At 39.1% G+C, this 17,565-nt stretch overlaps 1 protein-coding gene and 1 pseudogene across 5 annotated transcripts in view; both read left to right on the top strand.

Annotated features, from left to right (window-relative positions):
• Positions 1–401: 401 nt before the first annotated feature.
• On the top strand, positions 402–975 carry LOC143682233 (large ribosomal subunit protein eL15 pseudogene; annotated as a pseudogene).
• A 10,225-nt stretch (positions 976–11,200) lies between these two features.
• The window catches only part of TPK1 (thiamin pyrophosphokinase 1), a 323,853-nt gene continuing 317,488 nt past the window's right edge, over positions 11,201–17,565 (top strand). For 4 of the 5 annotated variants that reach the window (XM_077148616.1, XM_077148604.1, XM_077148632.1 and 1 more), the window contains exons 1-2: positions 11,201–11,332; positions 11,760–11,816. In XM_077148616.1, the coding sequence (XP_077004731.1) occupies positions 11,774–11,816 (43 nt within the window). In that variant the 5' untranslated portion in view covers positions 11,201–11,332; positions 11,760–11,773. Of the gene's footprint in view, positions 11,333–11,387; positions 11,401–11,759; positions 11,817–17,565 lie in introns of those variants that run through there. The other variant, XM_077148613.1, reaches the window with a different exon arrangement.

The following is a 17,565-nucleotide window of genomic DNA, read 5'->3' as shown; positions in this document are numbered from 1 at the left end:
GTAGGAATTGGTTTTTTATTTATTTTCATGTGTAAACATTTGTGTCAAGCATATTTATTAAACACATTTCTTTCTAATTTAAAATAGCACCTTTATCATAAACTAAATTCCCATATTTATTTGAGTCTGTCTCTGAAGTCTATTTTGTTCTATAAAACTACCTATATTCATTCTACCCAGTTTTAATTACTATGGTATAATATTTAAAAGTTTAAGGCAAACCCTTATAGCTGTTAAACATTTTTCTGTTCCTGGTAGGAAAAAACTCCACTTATTGACCTTCTTTTTCAAAAAAGTGTATTGGTTCTTCTTAGGCATTTTTCTTCTGGCATACTTAAGAATCAATTTGTCGAGAAAGGCTGTTTCCTTTCCATCTTGTGGCAGCCATCAGATAAGCCAAGATGGGTGCTTATAAATAAAAACAGGAGCTATGGAGGAAGAAGCAGTCCAATGTGATGTGCTTTCTTCTGAGGGTCAGCTGCAGGCAGTATCACCAACTCTCTGCGCTCCACAGGGCCGGCGTCCCACCTGGCCATTAAAGCATGTAGCCTGGGTTTCAAGGCCAAGCAAGGCTATGCCATCTCTACGATTTGAGGCTACGGGCATGACCTACAGCAAGCCTGTCCATCATGGTGCTAAACAGCTGAAGCTAGAAGACTTCGGTCTCTTGCTGATGAGTGAGCTGGACACCATTGTGGTGTGCTGAGAGTCCTGAATTCTTACTGGGTTGGTCAAGATTCCACATACAAATTATTTGAGGGTATTCTCATTGAGCCATTCTATAAAGCCGTCAGAAGAAATCCTGGCACCCAGTGGATCACCAGGCCAGTCCATAAGCACAGAAAGATATGTGGGCTGACGTCTGGTGGCCACAGGAACCATGGCCTGGGAAAGGGCCACATGTTCCACCACGCTATTGGTAGTTCTTGCTGTGCAGCATGGAGAAGGCACAATAGTCTCCAGCTCCACTGTTAATGCTAATATAAGTAATGTTTGTGAAATTCATACCTAATAAATAATATAGGATAGTCATGTATACTTAAAAGTGTTCTTTGTTAAACAGTAGTTGTCTGCAGATTGTTTCATAAATACATATTTATTATTAAATTATGAAAGTTAAAGTACAATAATATTTGAAAGCAAAGTGGTGGTGTATCTTGTTTCTAATAAGATAACCAATTTTATTTTTGCTTTATCTTATTAGGGAGCTATAAGTCAGTGTTTAAAAATGCCATGCTGTGTGCTGTACGCATTTTAATTCTTTAAAAGAGGAGCACTGAAAAAAAAAGAATTTCGTCAAATTTCATAAAAATCTTCTTGGGATTTTGAAAAGTATAGCACAGAATGTATGAGACTTTTTTGGTCCTAATATATTAGTGATACTGAGTCTTCTCATTTAAGAACATGATAAATCACTATTTATAAAAGTTAAAAAAAATTTTTTTAAGGTAGACTTCTATAATATACTCATTGAAAAAACACATAAAAGTCAAAACTGCCATATATTATGCAAGGCTTTTTCTTAAATTTGTATTATAATATTCATTTTTAATTAATTCTGTTCCCCCTTAACAAAACATGTTCCTCTTTTATCTCTCCTCATCTCATAAATGGAACTCCTATATATAATCTATTGTTATTATTTGGGGGGATTTTGAACTATAAAGCCATCACAAACTCTAAATTAGTGAATAGTTTAGGGGAATATAGTATTAATTTCCTTCAATTTGTCTAGTAATCAATACAATTTTGTTTTTTCATGTGTTCCTGTGTAAAGACACCTTGTTCTAGTTTGCTAGTTGCTGAAATGCAATATACCAGGAACGGAATGACTTTTTAGAAGGGAAATTTAATATTGCTAGTTTACAGTTCTAAGACCGAGAAAATGTCCCAATCAAAGTAAATCCATAGAAATATTCAATCAAAGGCACACATGGAAAAGATACTTTGGTTCAAGAAAGCTGATGAAGTTTAGGGTTTTTCTCTCAAATGAGAAGGCACATGGTGAACACAGTCAGGGTTTCTCTCAGCTGGAACGGCACATGGCGAACACAGAGCCCTCTGCTAGCTTTCTCTCTGGGCTTACTGTTTCTTGAAGCTCCCCAGAAGGTGTTTTCCTTCTTCATCTCCAAAGGTCAGTGGCTGGTGGACTCTTTGCTTCTTGTGGCTATGTCACTCTTCTCTGCTTTCTCTGAATCTCTTTTCTCTGAAATGTTTCTTTTATAGGATTCCAGTAAACTAATCAAGACCCACCAAAAATGGGTGGAGACACATCTCCACCTATCAAGTTTAATACCCACACTGATTGAGTCACATTTCCATGGAGATATCTGATTAAATTTTCCAACATTCAGTACTGAAAAGGGATTAGAAGAAATGGCTGCCATTACAAAGTGGGATTAGGATTAAAACATGGCTTTTCTAGGATACATAGATCTTTTCAAACTGGCACACACTTAACCTTGAACTTAGAGCCAACAGCACCATAAGTCATACCTGAACAAAGCTTATCTAATACCCATGTTTTCTCTGTAAAGCATATCATGCACTACTAGACAGCATTTCAGCACTATGCTGAGGGCCATTTTAAACAGCAAAGTCACCAACAAAAAAGCCAAAAAATTGCAACATATATACTAAATATATAGCAAAAAGAACACTTGTTTACAAGTATGGGAGGTGAACCAAGGCAGAATATGGCCTTGTGAGACTTCAGTTGGGAGGGGGCATGCTGGGTAACAAATTTTTCACTGCTCTGCACATGTCTGTGAACAACTATGAAGGTACTGTGAATATTGATTTTTGGTTACAAATAAATGTTAGCAACAGTCAAATTCACAAATACATAATTTGCAAGTAATGAAGATAGACTGTGCCTAGCTGCAAGAGTCAGAAATTTAGTTGTCAATTCTCTCATACTGTAATGCATAACCATGAAGAGTTGGTTCTGATCCCAAAATATATCCTAAATCACTTCTATTCATCTCTACTGAGTTAGCATATCAGAAAAATTAAGAAGTAGCACATGATTATGACTACCAAATCATTATATAGATGTTTTTCTTTCTATATTGTGTAACAGGTAGAAGTTAATACCTGAAATTACTAAAACTCAACTAGTCTTAACCTTGTTTATACTTATCACAGTAACGGTTATTCTAGCCTGTTCTTAGCCCTGTTTATACTTGATATTGTAATGGTAACAACTCCACCTTCCCTTGATTGAATCCATAAAAACTCTGAACTCCTTAAAGTCAGGGAGACAGATTTTGGGCTGATAAGCCATCTTCTCTTCTGTTTCAGAGGTAACTTTAAACCCTTTCTCCTTGAAACCATTGTGCCATGAATTAGCTGTTATGTTCATCAGGCAGAGAACCCACCAGGCCAATTTGCCATCATTTTTTAGCATAGATAGATAGAATTAAAGTTGGGTAGCATAAAACCAAAGAAAATAAAAAACAAAAATGAAAAAACTACAATTGGCTTAAACAGATAGAAATTTCTTGTTCTTTCACCAACATATTAGTGACTTTATTCCTCTCCAGTACTGAAAGCTGGGCTGCTGACTCCTAAAATAACAATGTTTCTTATTATACCAGTGGTTTCCAGCCTGTAGGGTGTAGATGTCTGGCAGTTCTTTGAGTGATTGTCAGGTATCATCAGACTTTTATGCAGTAAATGTTAACCATAGATTGAGTAAAAAATATGTCTAGATCATATTTATTTTTGTCACAAGTTTTCAGTGATATGTTGATCCTTTCAGATACAGAAATCCTTTACAAATGCATAGAGTTATTACATGCACCATGTTTGGCTCTGAGAATATAGCAGTGAACAAATCAGGCAAAGCCCCTTCCTTGTCATGGAGAAGAAGGTTTAAAAGTACATTAACAACATAAGTTTTATAAGAAAGAAAAATGAAAATGTGCTAAAATAAAGAGTAACTGGCAAAAGTTATTTCAGATCAGAAAATCAAGAAAAGCCTCTTTCAAAAGGTGATACTTGAGTTTGAATGAACCAATCTTTTGTAAAACTGGGGAGATGAACATTCTAAGGAGGGAAAAAATAAAAAGAAAGAACTTTTCTATTAAAAAAATCAAAGAAGCAAATTTGGCTGTAGCTTAATATGCAAGGAGAATTACCAGTGAGATAAAATTGGAGAGAGGCAAAAGTCAGATTTTTCAGGGTTTTCTCAGTTTTAATTTTATTCTAAGATCAACTGATGAGTTTTAAAGTAATCAGGAACATGATGTGTTTTACAGTTTTAAAAGAGCACTTTGGCTATGTGTGTGATTTGGATTAGAGAGAAGCAAGAGTGGTAAAGGGCACCAGTTAGCAGGTTATTACAGTAATCCAGTGTGGCATAGCCTTGTTGGCTCTTAATATCCACTCTAATCATATTGTTTCTCATCTAAAAGATTACATTTTCCAGTCCCCTTTAAAGCTAGGTGAAGTCATGTATTTAAGTCCTGGGCAATCAGCTTTAAGCAAAAGTGAAATTTTCAGGGAGCCTCTGAAGTTTTTGTGTTCTGAAATTCTCCCACCCATCTGTGTTCATGGAGTGATTTATCTCAAAGTAAGTCACTACCGGACTTAGATAAGACTCTGCCAAATCTTTCTCTTGATTCCCATAAGATTCTCAGATGACTCCCTTATTTTTGCCTGAACCCGCTGACAAGGCTAGACACAGACCCTCCAACTCCTCGCTATTTATCTTATGAATGATTTGTTGACAATAGAAGTATTTGTCCCCCTGAAAATAGCTAGACACAGCTGTAAACATTTCCTATTCAGCTGAGATTTCCCCTTATTGAAAAACAACCCTAACTGTAATTCACCCTACTTGTAACTTGTCTACTCTTCCCCATAAAAATCTAAGGCAGGGGGTGGGGCTGGAAAAAAAAAGTCTTAAGGCAAACCCGTATTGCTGAGATACTCTGATCTTCAGATTTGGGATCCTCTCCCTATAATCTGAATAAAATAGTCTCCTTAACTGTCCAAAGGATTTTGTCTTTGACATCTTATGAGGAGGGTGCATCTTTCTTTGCCCCTTCCTTCTTCCTAATGTTTGAAATGTATATGTGAAGGCTGGAGCTCAAACAACCTTCTTGTGCCGTAAGGCAGCACACTATATCATACTAGAGAACAATACTATATTAGACTATGGTAAGGGCTAAAATAGAAGCATAAAATAGTGTAATGGGATTACAGAGCAGGAAGAGATGAATGGTGAGGGGCTATTCTCAGGAAAGGACTTTTCAGAGGAGGTGATACTGTAACTAGACCTTAAATAATGAGAATTTTGATTTGTGGATGAGGAGAAATCACCACGATGATAGAAACTTTGACAAGCCAGAATAGGTGATCACAACAACAAGAAATTGGCAGTTGGTTGAGTTCAAGGAATGTAAGAAAAGGAAAACCAAAGTTATTTGATCAAGGGTGCAGAAGAAGAATAATGCAAGGAGAGAAATGGAAATGTTAGAAGGCAGAAAAAATTAATGACTTCTGTTTTAATTACTTTAATCAGGTAATGGTGAAATATTTATGTGGCAGTAGGAAATACAACTAGGGCTGCTAAAGTGAGGTCAGAATAGCTATGCGAGCTTGAGCTGGAGTGAATGATTTCATTCTTTCAAAAAACTCTGAAATAGATTGGCTGATGGGTGAAGACTTGAGACTGGGAGAACACTTAGTTTAGTAAGAAGAAGAAAAACCTTTGAAGCTGACAAAGAGGAGTAGTACCTGGTCTCATATCATCTTGTAGCTTTTTGCCAACAGTTCTGTTCTGAGCAACATTGTTCTGCAAGTGTCAAGGAAACAGTGGTACATGCTCCAAAGTCTTTAGGAAATTCTGTGTTTGAGGAAAAACAGCTTCTTGTGGTCTTCACAAGCTCTTTAAGACTGGGTAGTGAGTTACAAATCTCAAACAGGGTTGGTCCTCGTCTGCAGGGTTTCCAAGACTCATTTAATCACAGAAATGATGTTTTACTATAACATCTTTTGGAAGAAAAAAACGTATATTTTGAATTCCACAAGTTCAAGAAAATGGGGGCAGCATGATGGGTGAGGCAGTGAGGAGAGCCATCTTTCAATCCTCAAGCAGCCCCCACACATAACATAGTGCATCACCTTAGTTCCTACCTCATGGAGTCATACTGTGGATCTATTTGCCAGCAGTATGAACATTCTCTTGGACATAGAATCCATTGAAAATTTGGTTGAAACTATGGAATATTTCCCCTGAAAATTGTACTAATATTTGCATGTGTTGATGGGTCCCTGGAAGCCCGAAATGTGCTAAGGTTAACAATAATAACTCATTAATTTTCTTTTAATATACATTTTTACACACCTTATTTAAATTTCTTTAATATGCTTATTTTAAAAATATGTATTAATATAATAAAATGCAAAAGCCTGAAATAAAAGTAATATTTTCCTCAGCTACCTCCTCCTATCTACTCCATCCCCTTTTGCTCAGAGATCACTTTTACCAATTATTTTTTATGGATATCCAAATATATTTTAAAACAAAAGGGGGACTATCCAATATATTTTATTCTACAGCTTGCATTTATAAAGTTTACTCTGCTGTGGACATTTTTCCACATGAGGGTATATTGATTTTTCTTATTCTTTTTAATAATTACTGGTAGGGATGTACTACTACTTGGCTTTTGTTCCCCACAGTTTTTTAAATCCACTTCGTAGATATTTATTGAATCTCTATTATAAGATGCATATTATGGAAAAATAGCAGTGAACAGACATGGGTCCTGGCCTCAGGAAGCTAGCATTCCAGAAGGGAAGGACAAACCATAAACAAGTAAGATAATCATAGATTGTGTTTACAGTTATGTTGGAATGAGATCAAGAGTATTTGAAGAGAAGTCATTTTTGTGCTGAGGCCTAATGGATGATAAAAAGAGCCAGCTGCGAGAAGAACTAGAGAAGTAGCATTCCAGGATATTGCAAACAATTTCACAGTGAACATGGCTATTCATATTTATTTAAACCTTAAGTTATGCTACTGAAGAGAGTTGAACTATCAAAGAGTAGGCATATTTAATATTTGATGGATAATCCTAAATGGCCCTTTCAAAAGTTGTGAATGAAGGGGTCTGTTCCAGTTTTTTAGCTGCTGAAATGCAACACACCAGAGATGGATTTTTATAAAAGGGAATTTATTTTAGTTAAAAACATATAGTTCTTCAGAGGAAAGGCAGCTAACTTTCTTCTGAGTTTCTCTCTTACATGGTGTGGTAGTTAGATTCAGTTGTCAACTTGGCCAGGTGGAGGCACATAGTTCTGTTGCTGTGGACATGAGCCAATGGTATGTGAACCTCATCTGTTGCTGATTTACATCTGCAGTAGGCTAGGAGGTGGGCCTGCTGCAATGAATGACCTTTGACTTAATTGACTGGTGCTTAAATGAGAAAGCCAATGTAGCACAACCTAAGCAGCTCGGCATTCCTAATCTCAGCACTCAAGCTCAACCCAGGCCTTTGGAGATGCAGAAAGGAATCACTCTGGGAAAAGTTGTTGGAACCCAGAGGCCTGGAGAGAAGGCCAGCAGAGATTACCCTCAGCCTTCCCACGTAAGAAAGAACCTCAGATGAAAGTTAGCTGCCTTTCCTCTGAAGAACTAACAAAATAAATCCCCTTTTATTAAAAGCCAATCCGTCTCTGGTGTGTTGCATTCTGGCAGCTAGCAAACTAGAACAGATTTTGGTACCAGGGTGCTGCTGTGGTTTGCAAATACCAGATATGTTAGAACAGTTTTTTTGATGGCTAAGTGGGAAGATTTTGGAGGAACTGTGAAGAGAATGATGGAGAAGTCCTGGAGTGCTTGAAGAGACTTGGTGTAAACGGAACCACTGCCAATCTGGACAAAGGGGGACACAAAGGGACAAATTGGAGTTAGCAGAGTAAGAACCATGGGAGCTTGGGTCTGAAGCCAAGAAACCTGGGCCAGGAGAGTAGACCCACCCATATATGTGGAGAGGGTGAGTTTACCCTGAAGTGTGAGGATGAGTCTTCCATTTCATTGCAGTGGGAGAGTTGTACAGCCTCAGGCCTTTGAGAAGGTATAATACGCTCCTTGGGGACTGGGGAGAGCCTGGCTGCCACCATATGGAGGGCTTGAGTGTATGCCCCAGAAATGGCAAAGAGCCCAGGGGTGGCCCTGATGCCTGGAGAGAGTGGAGCCAAAAAAGGTGGTCTCCTTAATGTTCCCTGAGGTTGATTTGGAAAGAGGCAGGCCACTGCTTAGGCCCTCAGAAAGGGTGGGACTGCCACTTTCTAAAACCAAAGGATGAATGACTTTCAGACTTTGAAATCCAATGGTGTTTGCCCTGCAGGTTTTACATCTGTGTTTCTTCCAGTTTCTCCCTATGGAAATGAAAACTGTCCCTCCTTTGCATATTGGCACCAGACAACTTGTTTTGCGATTTCTTATATTGGAAGGCACAGGGTGATCTCTTCTGGCCTTCTCTCCAGGCTTCTGGATTCTAACAGCTTTTCCTGAGGTGATTCCTTTCTGCATCTCCAAAGGTCTGGGCTGAGCTGCGAGCACTGAGATAAGGTGCGATGAGCTGCTTGGGTTGTGCTGCATTGAGCTCTCTCATTTAAGCATCCAGCCAATTAAATCAAACATCATTCATTGCAGCAAGCACTCCCCCTAACCAACTGCAGATGTAATTACCAACAGATGAGCTTCACATGCCCTTGGCTCATGTCCACAGCAACAGAACTAGGCACCTTTACCTGGCCAAGTTGACACCAGAACCTAACTACCACAGGGAGAAAGGGGGAAAATTCAACTTCCCCATTTGGAGAATTCCTGATATTCTAGCAAGCAGTGGGGACAACCAAATCAATAGACTGAGCCCTCAATCTTGGGGTTTGCTCCTATGAAACTTATTCCTATGAAGGACAGGCAAAGCCTACTAAAATTTAGGCCTAAGAGTCATCCCAGAGAACCTTTTTTTAGCTCAGATGTGGCCACTGTAAGCCAACTCAGCATGTGATTTCACTTCCCTCCCCCCTACATGGGACATAACTTCCAGGGATATAAATCTCCCTGGCAAAGTGGGACCGAAAGCCTGGGATAATCCAAGACTGGCATCGAGAGTTGAGAAAGCCTTCTTGACCGAAAGGGGAAAGAGAAAAATGAGACAAAATAAAGTTTCAGTGATGAGAGATTTCAGAGTTGAGAGGTTATCCTAGAGGTTATTATTATGCACTATATAGATACACCTTTTTAGTTTATGGTGTATTGGAGTGGCTGGAGAGAAGTAACTAAAATTGTTGGACTGTTTTTCAGTAGCCCAGATTCTTGAAGACAACTGTATAAAGACATGACATTGACAATGTGACTGTGTGATTGTGAGAACCTTGTGTCTGATGCTTCTTATATTCAGGGTATGGACAGATGAGTAAATATGTGGACCAAAATAAATAACTGGGAACAAAGGTTAAAATAAATTGGGTAGGTGGAAACACTAGTTGTTGATGAAAGGGAGGGATGAGGGGTATGATATGCATGAGTTTTCTTTTTATTTATTTTGCTGGAATGATTCAACTGTTCCCAAAATGATCATGGTGATGAATATACAAGTATGTGATGATATTGTGAGCCGATGATTGTACACCATGCATGGAATGTTTTTATGTGAAGACTATATGTTTGCAAAGTTTTTACAATAAAAATATTTAAAAAAACAAAACAAAAAAGCCGATTTCAGTAAAGTCTACACTTATTGATTGCTTACTCTCTGCCAGCAACTGTGCTGGCAGACTCAAATTTGGTCCTTTTGGTCTTGTATCCTAGGTTTGAGGGTAATTAAATAAAATATAAAAGCCCTTGACAGTGATTAGAACACAATAATTGCTCAATAAATGCTAACTCATTATTATTTTAAAAATCACTTGGCAATCTGTCACGCGAATTTATTTCATTGCTCAGGATTGCTTTTCTGAATGCTAGCTATGTTGAAAGTTTTTCACATCATTTGCCCTTTGTCTTCTGCAAATTGTCAGTGTGTATCAATTAGTACCATTTACTAGATTGTTTTACTTTTGCTAATGGATTTGTAGTTCTTTACAAGATATAAATATAGCAATCATTTGTCTATTACATGTGCAAATATTCTCCACCCCAACTTATTATTTTTAGTTTAGTTAGTCATCTTTAAATATGTGGTCTGTGAAATTTGTTGCAGCTATGTATTTCCATTTTTTTCTTAACGAGTTTAGGAGAACCTGGAGCCAAATTACAAACAAAACACTTGACAAAGATAATGTATTACTGATGTGTTAACACAGATTAACAGTAAATAGCAGTGGAATTGATATATACGTGGGATACTCCATTGATGGAAAGGAAACAAACATTTGTTGCAAATTTCTGTGTGCTTGACACCAAGCCAGGTATTTTATCTGTACCAAGTCTTCTGTTTCTTACAGAACGGTGGGTAACATTGTTCCCATTATACTTGAGAAAACTGAGAGATAACTGAATTTAGCCTGGAAAAGCTAAAACCTGCATACTACTCTATAAATCTTCAAATACATTATTGAGATCAGGGATCCCTCTTAAATGTTACAGTTTTAGCCAGGTGGAGAAGCAGCAGAAGGTAAAGAGTTGATTTGTTTGTTTTTGCATAATATTAGAAAAAATAATACTTTTCTGGGGATTGGAATTTTTCAGTAGTGGAAAAACTGTCTTCAAACACACTGAGAGCATTGTCTTGGAAGTGTTTGATTGAGTGAGGAATTTAAAGGGGTTCAAAATTCCTCCCAACTAAAACATGCTTTCACTAAGTGGAGGAAGGAAAGAATTTAACTCAAGTGCAGTAAGGCCATGTGCGGCAAGCGGACGTCCAAAACAACGTGCACCGAAAAAAACGACTGTTTCTGAAGCCAGGCTGAGGGTAAGTGATGAAGACCCTGCTGCGCTTAAAGAAAATGGCTGCCTCCTTGAAGAGGGCCTGGCAGAAATACCACCGCTAGTTCAGTAACAGTTCCAGCCTAGAGACGGCTGCGTTCAAAAAAACACGATTGGAGACAGCCAGGAGAGAAACACAATGCACTCTGACTGCAGGGTCGGTAACACCCTGCGCTTGCCGCGCCGGCTGAAGCGGAGGTTCTGCGCACCACACGCCGCCGGCTCCCGGAAGGGGGCGGGGCCGCCTCGCACCGCCTTTACTTAAACGAGTGAGCTCCGGCCTTGCGTCTCCAGAGTCCCTTCAAGCCGCGCGTCGAGTCGTCGATCGGCCTGGCTCTCCCAGCGTGCGCTCCAGTCGCTGGTGGCTCCACCCGCCATCGTGTAAGTGCAGCCCTGCGTCGCTCGACGAGCGGCCCCGGGATGCGGCGGGGTGCAGCAGGGAAGGGGCGGTCGGTTCTCCTTTCTCTAATCCCCGGATGGTGACGGAGTCGCTGGGAGAGGCTGCAGGGGGCGGCCCCCTGGGGAAAAAGCATCGTGACCTCATTCCCCGTCCTCCAGTGGCTCAGGGAATCCCGCGGGGCTCCCCGCATCGCCCCTTCTTCGCTGCTCCTTGCTGTCGCTGTTCCCAGCCGGAGCTCAGCCCTAGTCACAAACGCCGAACCCTGCTTCACGCTCTTTGATCTGCTTCAGAGCACGCATTCAAGAGTAAAAGATTAAAAGGCCGAATTTATAGTCGATTTCACGCGTCTGTTTAATTAAGTTTGAGAGAGTCTAACTTAGCTTTTCTTTTTTCTTTTTTAACGCACAGGCAGATATTTCAATATGGAACATGTCTTTACCCCGTTGGAACCCCTGCTTCCCACTGGTATTGTATTTCTTTACACGTTGTAATTGACATATCTTCTCCCTAAAGGAGTGAAGAGGTTAAAAGGACCCAGATAGCTTTCCAGTGTGGGTTCTGTGTCTGATTATCTAACTCTGTGCCCTTGGGCATATTATATACCATCTATTGCGCCTCAGTTTCCTCACCTGAAAAAATGAGGCTAAATATTCGTCCCTGCTGTATAGGTTATTGTGAGGATTGAATGACCAGATTTATTTTATGTAGTCTGCTTGGAGCAGAGTAAGCACTGCTTGTAAAGAATTAGGCCTCTAACAGTAGTGGAAACTAAACTTTAACATATCAGAACGTTGGACGCTGAAGGTGTAAGAGACAGTCGTCATTGCTTGTCCATTATGGTTATTAATCCATTGTAAATGTCCAAGCTAATACAATAAAAAATTAAAAGTGGCCATATAAATTATTTAAAAAATATAACACTTTAAGAATTTATATTTACGATTCAAGGTATTCTAAACACTGAAACAGATTTAATGAGTAAGTTTTTATGAAGCTAATTAGCATTCATGTAGTTATTAACTATGGATGATGATTTCATAATATATGTTTCAGTTAGCTCTGTTTAGAACATCTAGTTTGTCAATTTCATAAATTCAAATATAATTTTAAGAATGTTGAGGCTTGTTTTCTGTAAATGTGCATTTATGCTTCTTTTAAATTTTATTTGAACTTTTCATTTTTCCACTTATTCTTAGGGTAGGTACTGTAAAACGAGGGATAATAGTAATAGTAGGAAATGACATGCCTCCTTATTTTGCAGGCATGCACTATGCTAAATTTTTCACATAAACCTTCATACTTATGGTGAAGAAAGACAGCTAGTGACAACTATAATGTGAACCCAGATATTTTTGACTTGGTTACGAGCTTGGATTCCTAGTTATTACTGGAAACAGCCTATCAAAACTGAAGAAGAGCAGTGGCAAACAGATTTTTCAAGTTGTTTCATAGCCCTCATTCAATAGAAGGACAGCATTTTCAACAGTGAACATTTGATCCAGCTGACCTTTTGACTTCCAGATTTCTTACCAAGAGCTTTACTGGCTGAAGATTTTTGGTGTTTTCTAGGTTAAAAGAAGCAGTATATCATAGATATAATGCTGTATAGTAAAGACTGAATCCAGGAGTCAGACTCCTTGGGTAAAATCCTAGCTTTGCTACTTAGCAGCTTTGTGTCCTTATCTGTAATATAAGGATTGCTGTGAATATAAATGACTTAATGCATGTAAAGCACCTAACTTCAGTATCTATTAACAATTATTATTCAGCAGTGAGTCTGAGCAGAAAACAAAAAGGCAATTGATCTTAGGATCAATTCTGAAATGGAGAAGGTTTGGAGTGATAGATCTTAACAGACTAGCAGCTCTGCTCCCTCTGTTTTTGTTGAGGGCTTAGTATAGAAGGTCTTGACTCCTTAAATCAGAACAATTTGTAAGCTCCATACCAGGGCAGGACATGTAAGGGAACTGTGAGAAATGTGATATCTGGAATGAAGTACAGATCAGAGTTGGAACCCAAACCTCCCTTGCATGGGTCTCCTTTTGCAGTAAGTAACCAAGTAGCTATTTGAGATGTGATGTCTTTCCTCAAACTTATAATACTCATCTGGCAGAGACAGTTTTCTATTAATAGCTTCTGTAAATTTCGTTTGTTGGTATGATTTATTTGTAATGCTTACTCAGGTTTAGTATAATGGAGAATCCAACAATGAATAGCTGCTTTTCTTCATATTAAGAAGTTGTTAGGAAAGGTCTGTGGGTCAAAATACTTAACGTCTCTGAAATGATCGATAGCTTAGAGTGATGATAGAGTTTTTGTTGTTGTTAGTTCTTTGAAGTAAATGTTCATTAATTAAAAAAATAAAATGGAATGTGAATGTGTTCTGTAATCCCTTTCCCAGAAATAACTGTTATCAGTTGGTAGATATTCTAAATTTCATATACCCCAGCATATTTTTATTTTTGTTTACAGTGATTTCATATTTTAAATTATTTTTGAAATTACTATTTTGTACCAGTGAGTTCAAATATATAAATATTTGTACTCTAAAAATTGTATAAGCTGTTTGTTAATTTATTTTCAAAGAAAATAGAAGGGTATAAATTTGTGTTCTTCTAAATTGTATGCTTATAAATATAAACAAGACAGTGTTTTATATCCTTTCTGCAAAATGCTTTTTTCACTTAATGAACATCATATTTGAAAGAGACCAAATACTTATCCCATTATGGAAGAGAAAAGAATTTATTCATGATGGGCACCTAGCTGAACACAAAATGGTGGGTCGTGTACCAAACAATAGATGCCAAAAACGGTCATACCTGTGCCTAGCTTGTAGCTCCCTCCCCTGTATCTCTGCAGATTGGATACTCCAGAGGTTACACCCTATCCAGATGGTCTAACTAATTAGAACTTTCCACCAAAGTTTCCCCCTTTGATTATGCTTTACATTTTAATACCTTGGCCATTACAATTTGGCACCAGTTCTAGGCTTGCGTCGAGGCCCTCCCCTTTCCCTGCCTGCATCGCCTTGTGTGAAAGTTAAACTTAGCTTGATTCTTACATTTAATACTTCATTACAGTCTTACCAAGGTTAGGTTCATGTGTCAACTTGGCCAGGTGATGATACCTGTTTTGTCTGGTTGGGCAAGTGCTGGCCTGTCTGTTGCTATGAGGACATTTCATAGAATTAAATCATGATCACATCACTGCATCCACAGCTGATTCCATTTGTAATCAGCCAAGGGAAGTATCTCTGCAATGAGTGAGGTTTGTTCTAATCAATGGAAGGCTTTTAAGAAGAATTCAGAAGAGACACGCTCTCTTCCTGCTTCAGCCAGCAAGCCTCTCCTGTGGAGTTCGGTTCAGACCCTTCATCGGAGTCATTAGTTTCACAGCCTGACCTATGGATTTTGGACTCTACCTTCCCACAGTTTTGTGAGACACTTTTATAAATTTTATATTTACGGATATTTCCTATTGATTCTGTTTCTTTAGAAACCCTAACTAATACAACTTGGTACCAGAAGTGGTTCTGAAGAAACAGAATCTTAAAAATGGGTTTTAACAATTGGTTTTCTATTCTGACTGAACTCAAAGGCACTAAGGACTCTTATTCCTGTAATCAGAATGATACTGCCAGTCCATGGAGTGAGTTGGCAAAGAGATAGTCAAAATATCACCGTTCGATTCTTCTGATGCTTCGTATGTATGTAGCCAGGCTCTGGGGGATAATGTTTTTGACAGCTTTACTGAGTTTTGTGGAAATAGGAGGTGTAGAAATGTTGGCTGGTTGTTACTAGATATGCTGTATGCATTTATGAGTGAAAGGGATGAGCTTAAGGCTTCAAATGAGAAGTTTACTTGCCGTCTGGCAGATGTAAACACTTCTATGAGTGTCCTGAAGAGAAATATTATTTCATGCAGCTGTAGACTTGAGATCTCCGAAAATCAGACTCAGAATCTTATTGTTAGAGTAGCAACTTTACAGCGTAAACTGAAATCTCAGTCTAAGGAGTGGGACCCTGAAAAATGGGATGGCGACATATAGATTGATAATGATGTCGGGGATGAGGTTGAAACCCTAGGTCATGCTGAGTCCTCTCTAGATAACCCTGTAATAGTCTGCCCTGAGGACATAGCTGCTCTACCTCCAGCCTGCCTTGAGGAGTTGGCCACCAAACCTCCACTTGGAGGGATTAGCCCTAGAGTGATTAATCCTGTTTTACCAGATGAAACTGCAAATGAATGCCCTGAAGCAAATGGCTTGGAAGATACTTCTAATTCTTTTCATGACCCATCCCCACTACCACTCATTTGTTCCAGGACCTATAACTAGACTAAAGTCCCAACAGGCTTTGTATCCAATAGATACAAAGTATCACACATGAGGAGTTATGTTATACTCCAAAAGAACTGTGTGAGTTTTCCAATTTATATAGGCAGAAATCAGGAGAATACGTGTGGCAATGGATTTTAAGGATGTGGGATAATGGTGGGAGGAATATAAGGCTGGATCAGGCTGAATTTGTTGATGTGGCCCCACTAAGCAGAGATTCTGCATTCAATGTTATAACTCGAGGAGTTAGAAAAAGCATTAACAGTTTGTTTGGATGGTTGGCTGAAACATGGATCAAAAGGTTGCCAACATTATCTGAGGTTGAAATGCTAGAAATGCCCTGGTATAATGTAGATGAGGGGATCCAGAGGCTTAGAGAGATTGGAATGTTAGAGTGGATTTATCATGCAAAACCTGGTCATACACCCCAGGAATGCCCAGAGGATGCACCTTTTACCAGAACGGTGAGAAATAAATTTTTAAGACTAGTGCCATCATTTCTGAACAGCTCTGTAGTTGCACTTCTCTGTAGGTCAGATATTCCTGTAGGAACTGCTGTCACTGAGCTGGAATCCTTAAACTTAACGGGGATGACAGAATCTCAAGTTGGCAGAAGCCAGTGGCAGCACGTTACTGCCAAAGACAGGGTAGACATGGCTATTATAATAGATAGCAAACTCACAGCAGGAATCAAAATAATTTGACTTGCAGAAATTTGTGGCAGCTAGTAAATCATGGGGCACCTAGAAGTACAATAGATGGGAAGTCTACTAAATTCTTGTTTCAGCTGTATAAAGAGGAGTTCTAGATCAAGTGAACAGAAGTCTAACTTGAATTGCAAAAGCTCAGAGTTACAGCTCCTTAATCAGTTTCCAGACTTGAGACAGTTTATAGACCCAGAGCCCCTTGAATGAAGGAGAGGCCAGGTCCCTTTGGAGGAGAACCCTGTTACACTGCCACAAATTTATACTGTTAATCTTCCTCCAAGCCTTCCCCAAGGAGACTGATAGCCTTTTACCTGGGTAACTGTGCATTGGGGAAAAGGAAATGATCAGATATTTTGGGGATTATTAGACACTGGTTCAGAAGTGATATTAATCCAGGGGACCCAAAACGTCACTCTGGTCGACCAGTCAGAGTGGGGACTTCTGGAAACCAGGTGATCAATGGAGTTTTAGCTCAGTTCCGTCTCACAGTGGGTCCAGTGGGCCCCCGGACCCATTCTGTGGTTATTTCCCCAGTTCCAGAATGTATAATTGGTATAGACATACTGAGCAACTGGCAGAATCCCCACATTGGCTGTCTAACTCATGGAGTGAGGACTGTTGTGGTAGGAAAGGCTAGTGGAATCCACTAAAACTACCCCTACCTAGCAAAATAGTATAAATCAGAAGCAATGCCAGATTCTGATTGTAGAGATTACTGCCACTCTTAAGGACTTGAAGGATGCAGGGGTGGGGACTCCCATACATTCCCGTTCAACTCTCCTATTTGGCCTGTGCAGAAAACAGGTGGGTCTTGGAGGATGACAGTGGATTATTGTAAGCTCAGCCTGGATGTGGTATCATTACTTGATCAAATCAGTACATCCCCTGGTACCTGATATGCAGCTATTGATCTGGCAAATGCTTTTCTCTCAATAGCTGTTAGTAAGGACCACCAGAAACAGTTTGGTTTCAGCTGGCAAAGTCAGCAATATACTTTCACTGTCCTATCTCAGGGGTGTATAAACTCTCCAGCCCTATGTCATAATCTTGTCTGCAGGCATCTTAATTGTTTCTCCCTCCCACAGTACATCACACTGGTGCATTATATTGATGAGATCATGTTGATTGGACCTAGTGAGCAAGAAATAACAACTACTCAACTTATTGG

This window comes from Tamandua tetradactyla, chromosome 1 (assembly GCF_023851605.1).
Source record: "Tamandua tetradactyla isolate mTamTet1 chromosome 1, mTamTet1.pri, whole genome shotgun sequence".
Taxonomy (NCBI): domain Eukaryota; kingdom Metazoa; phylum Chordata; class Mammalia; order Pilosa; family Myrmecophagidae; genus Tamandua; species Tamandua tetradactyla.
This window is presented reverse-complemented; position numbering and strand designations above follow the sequence as displayed.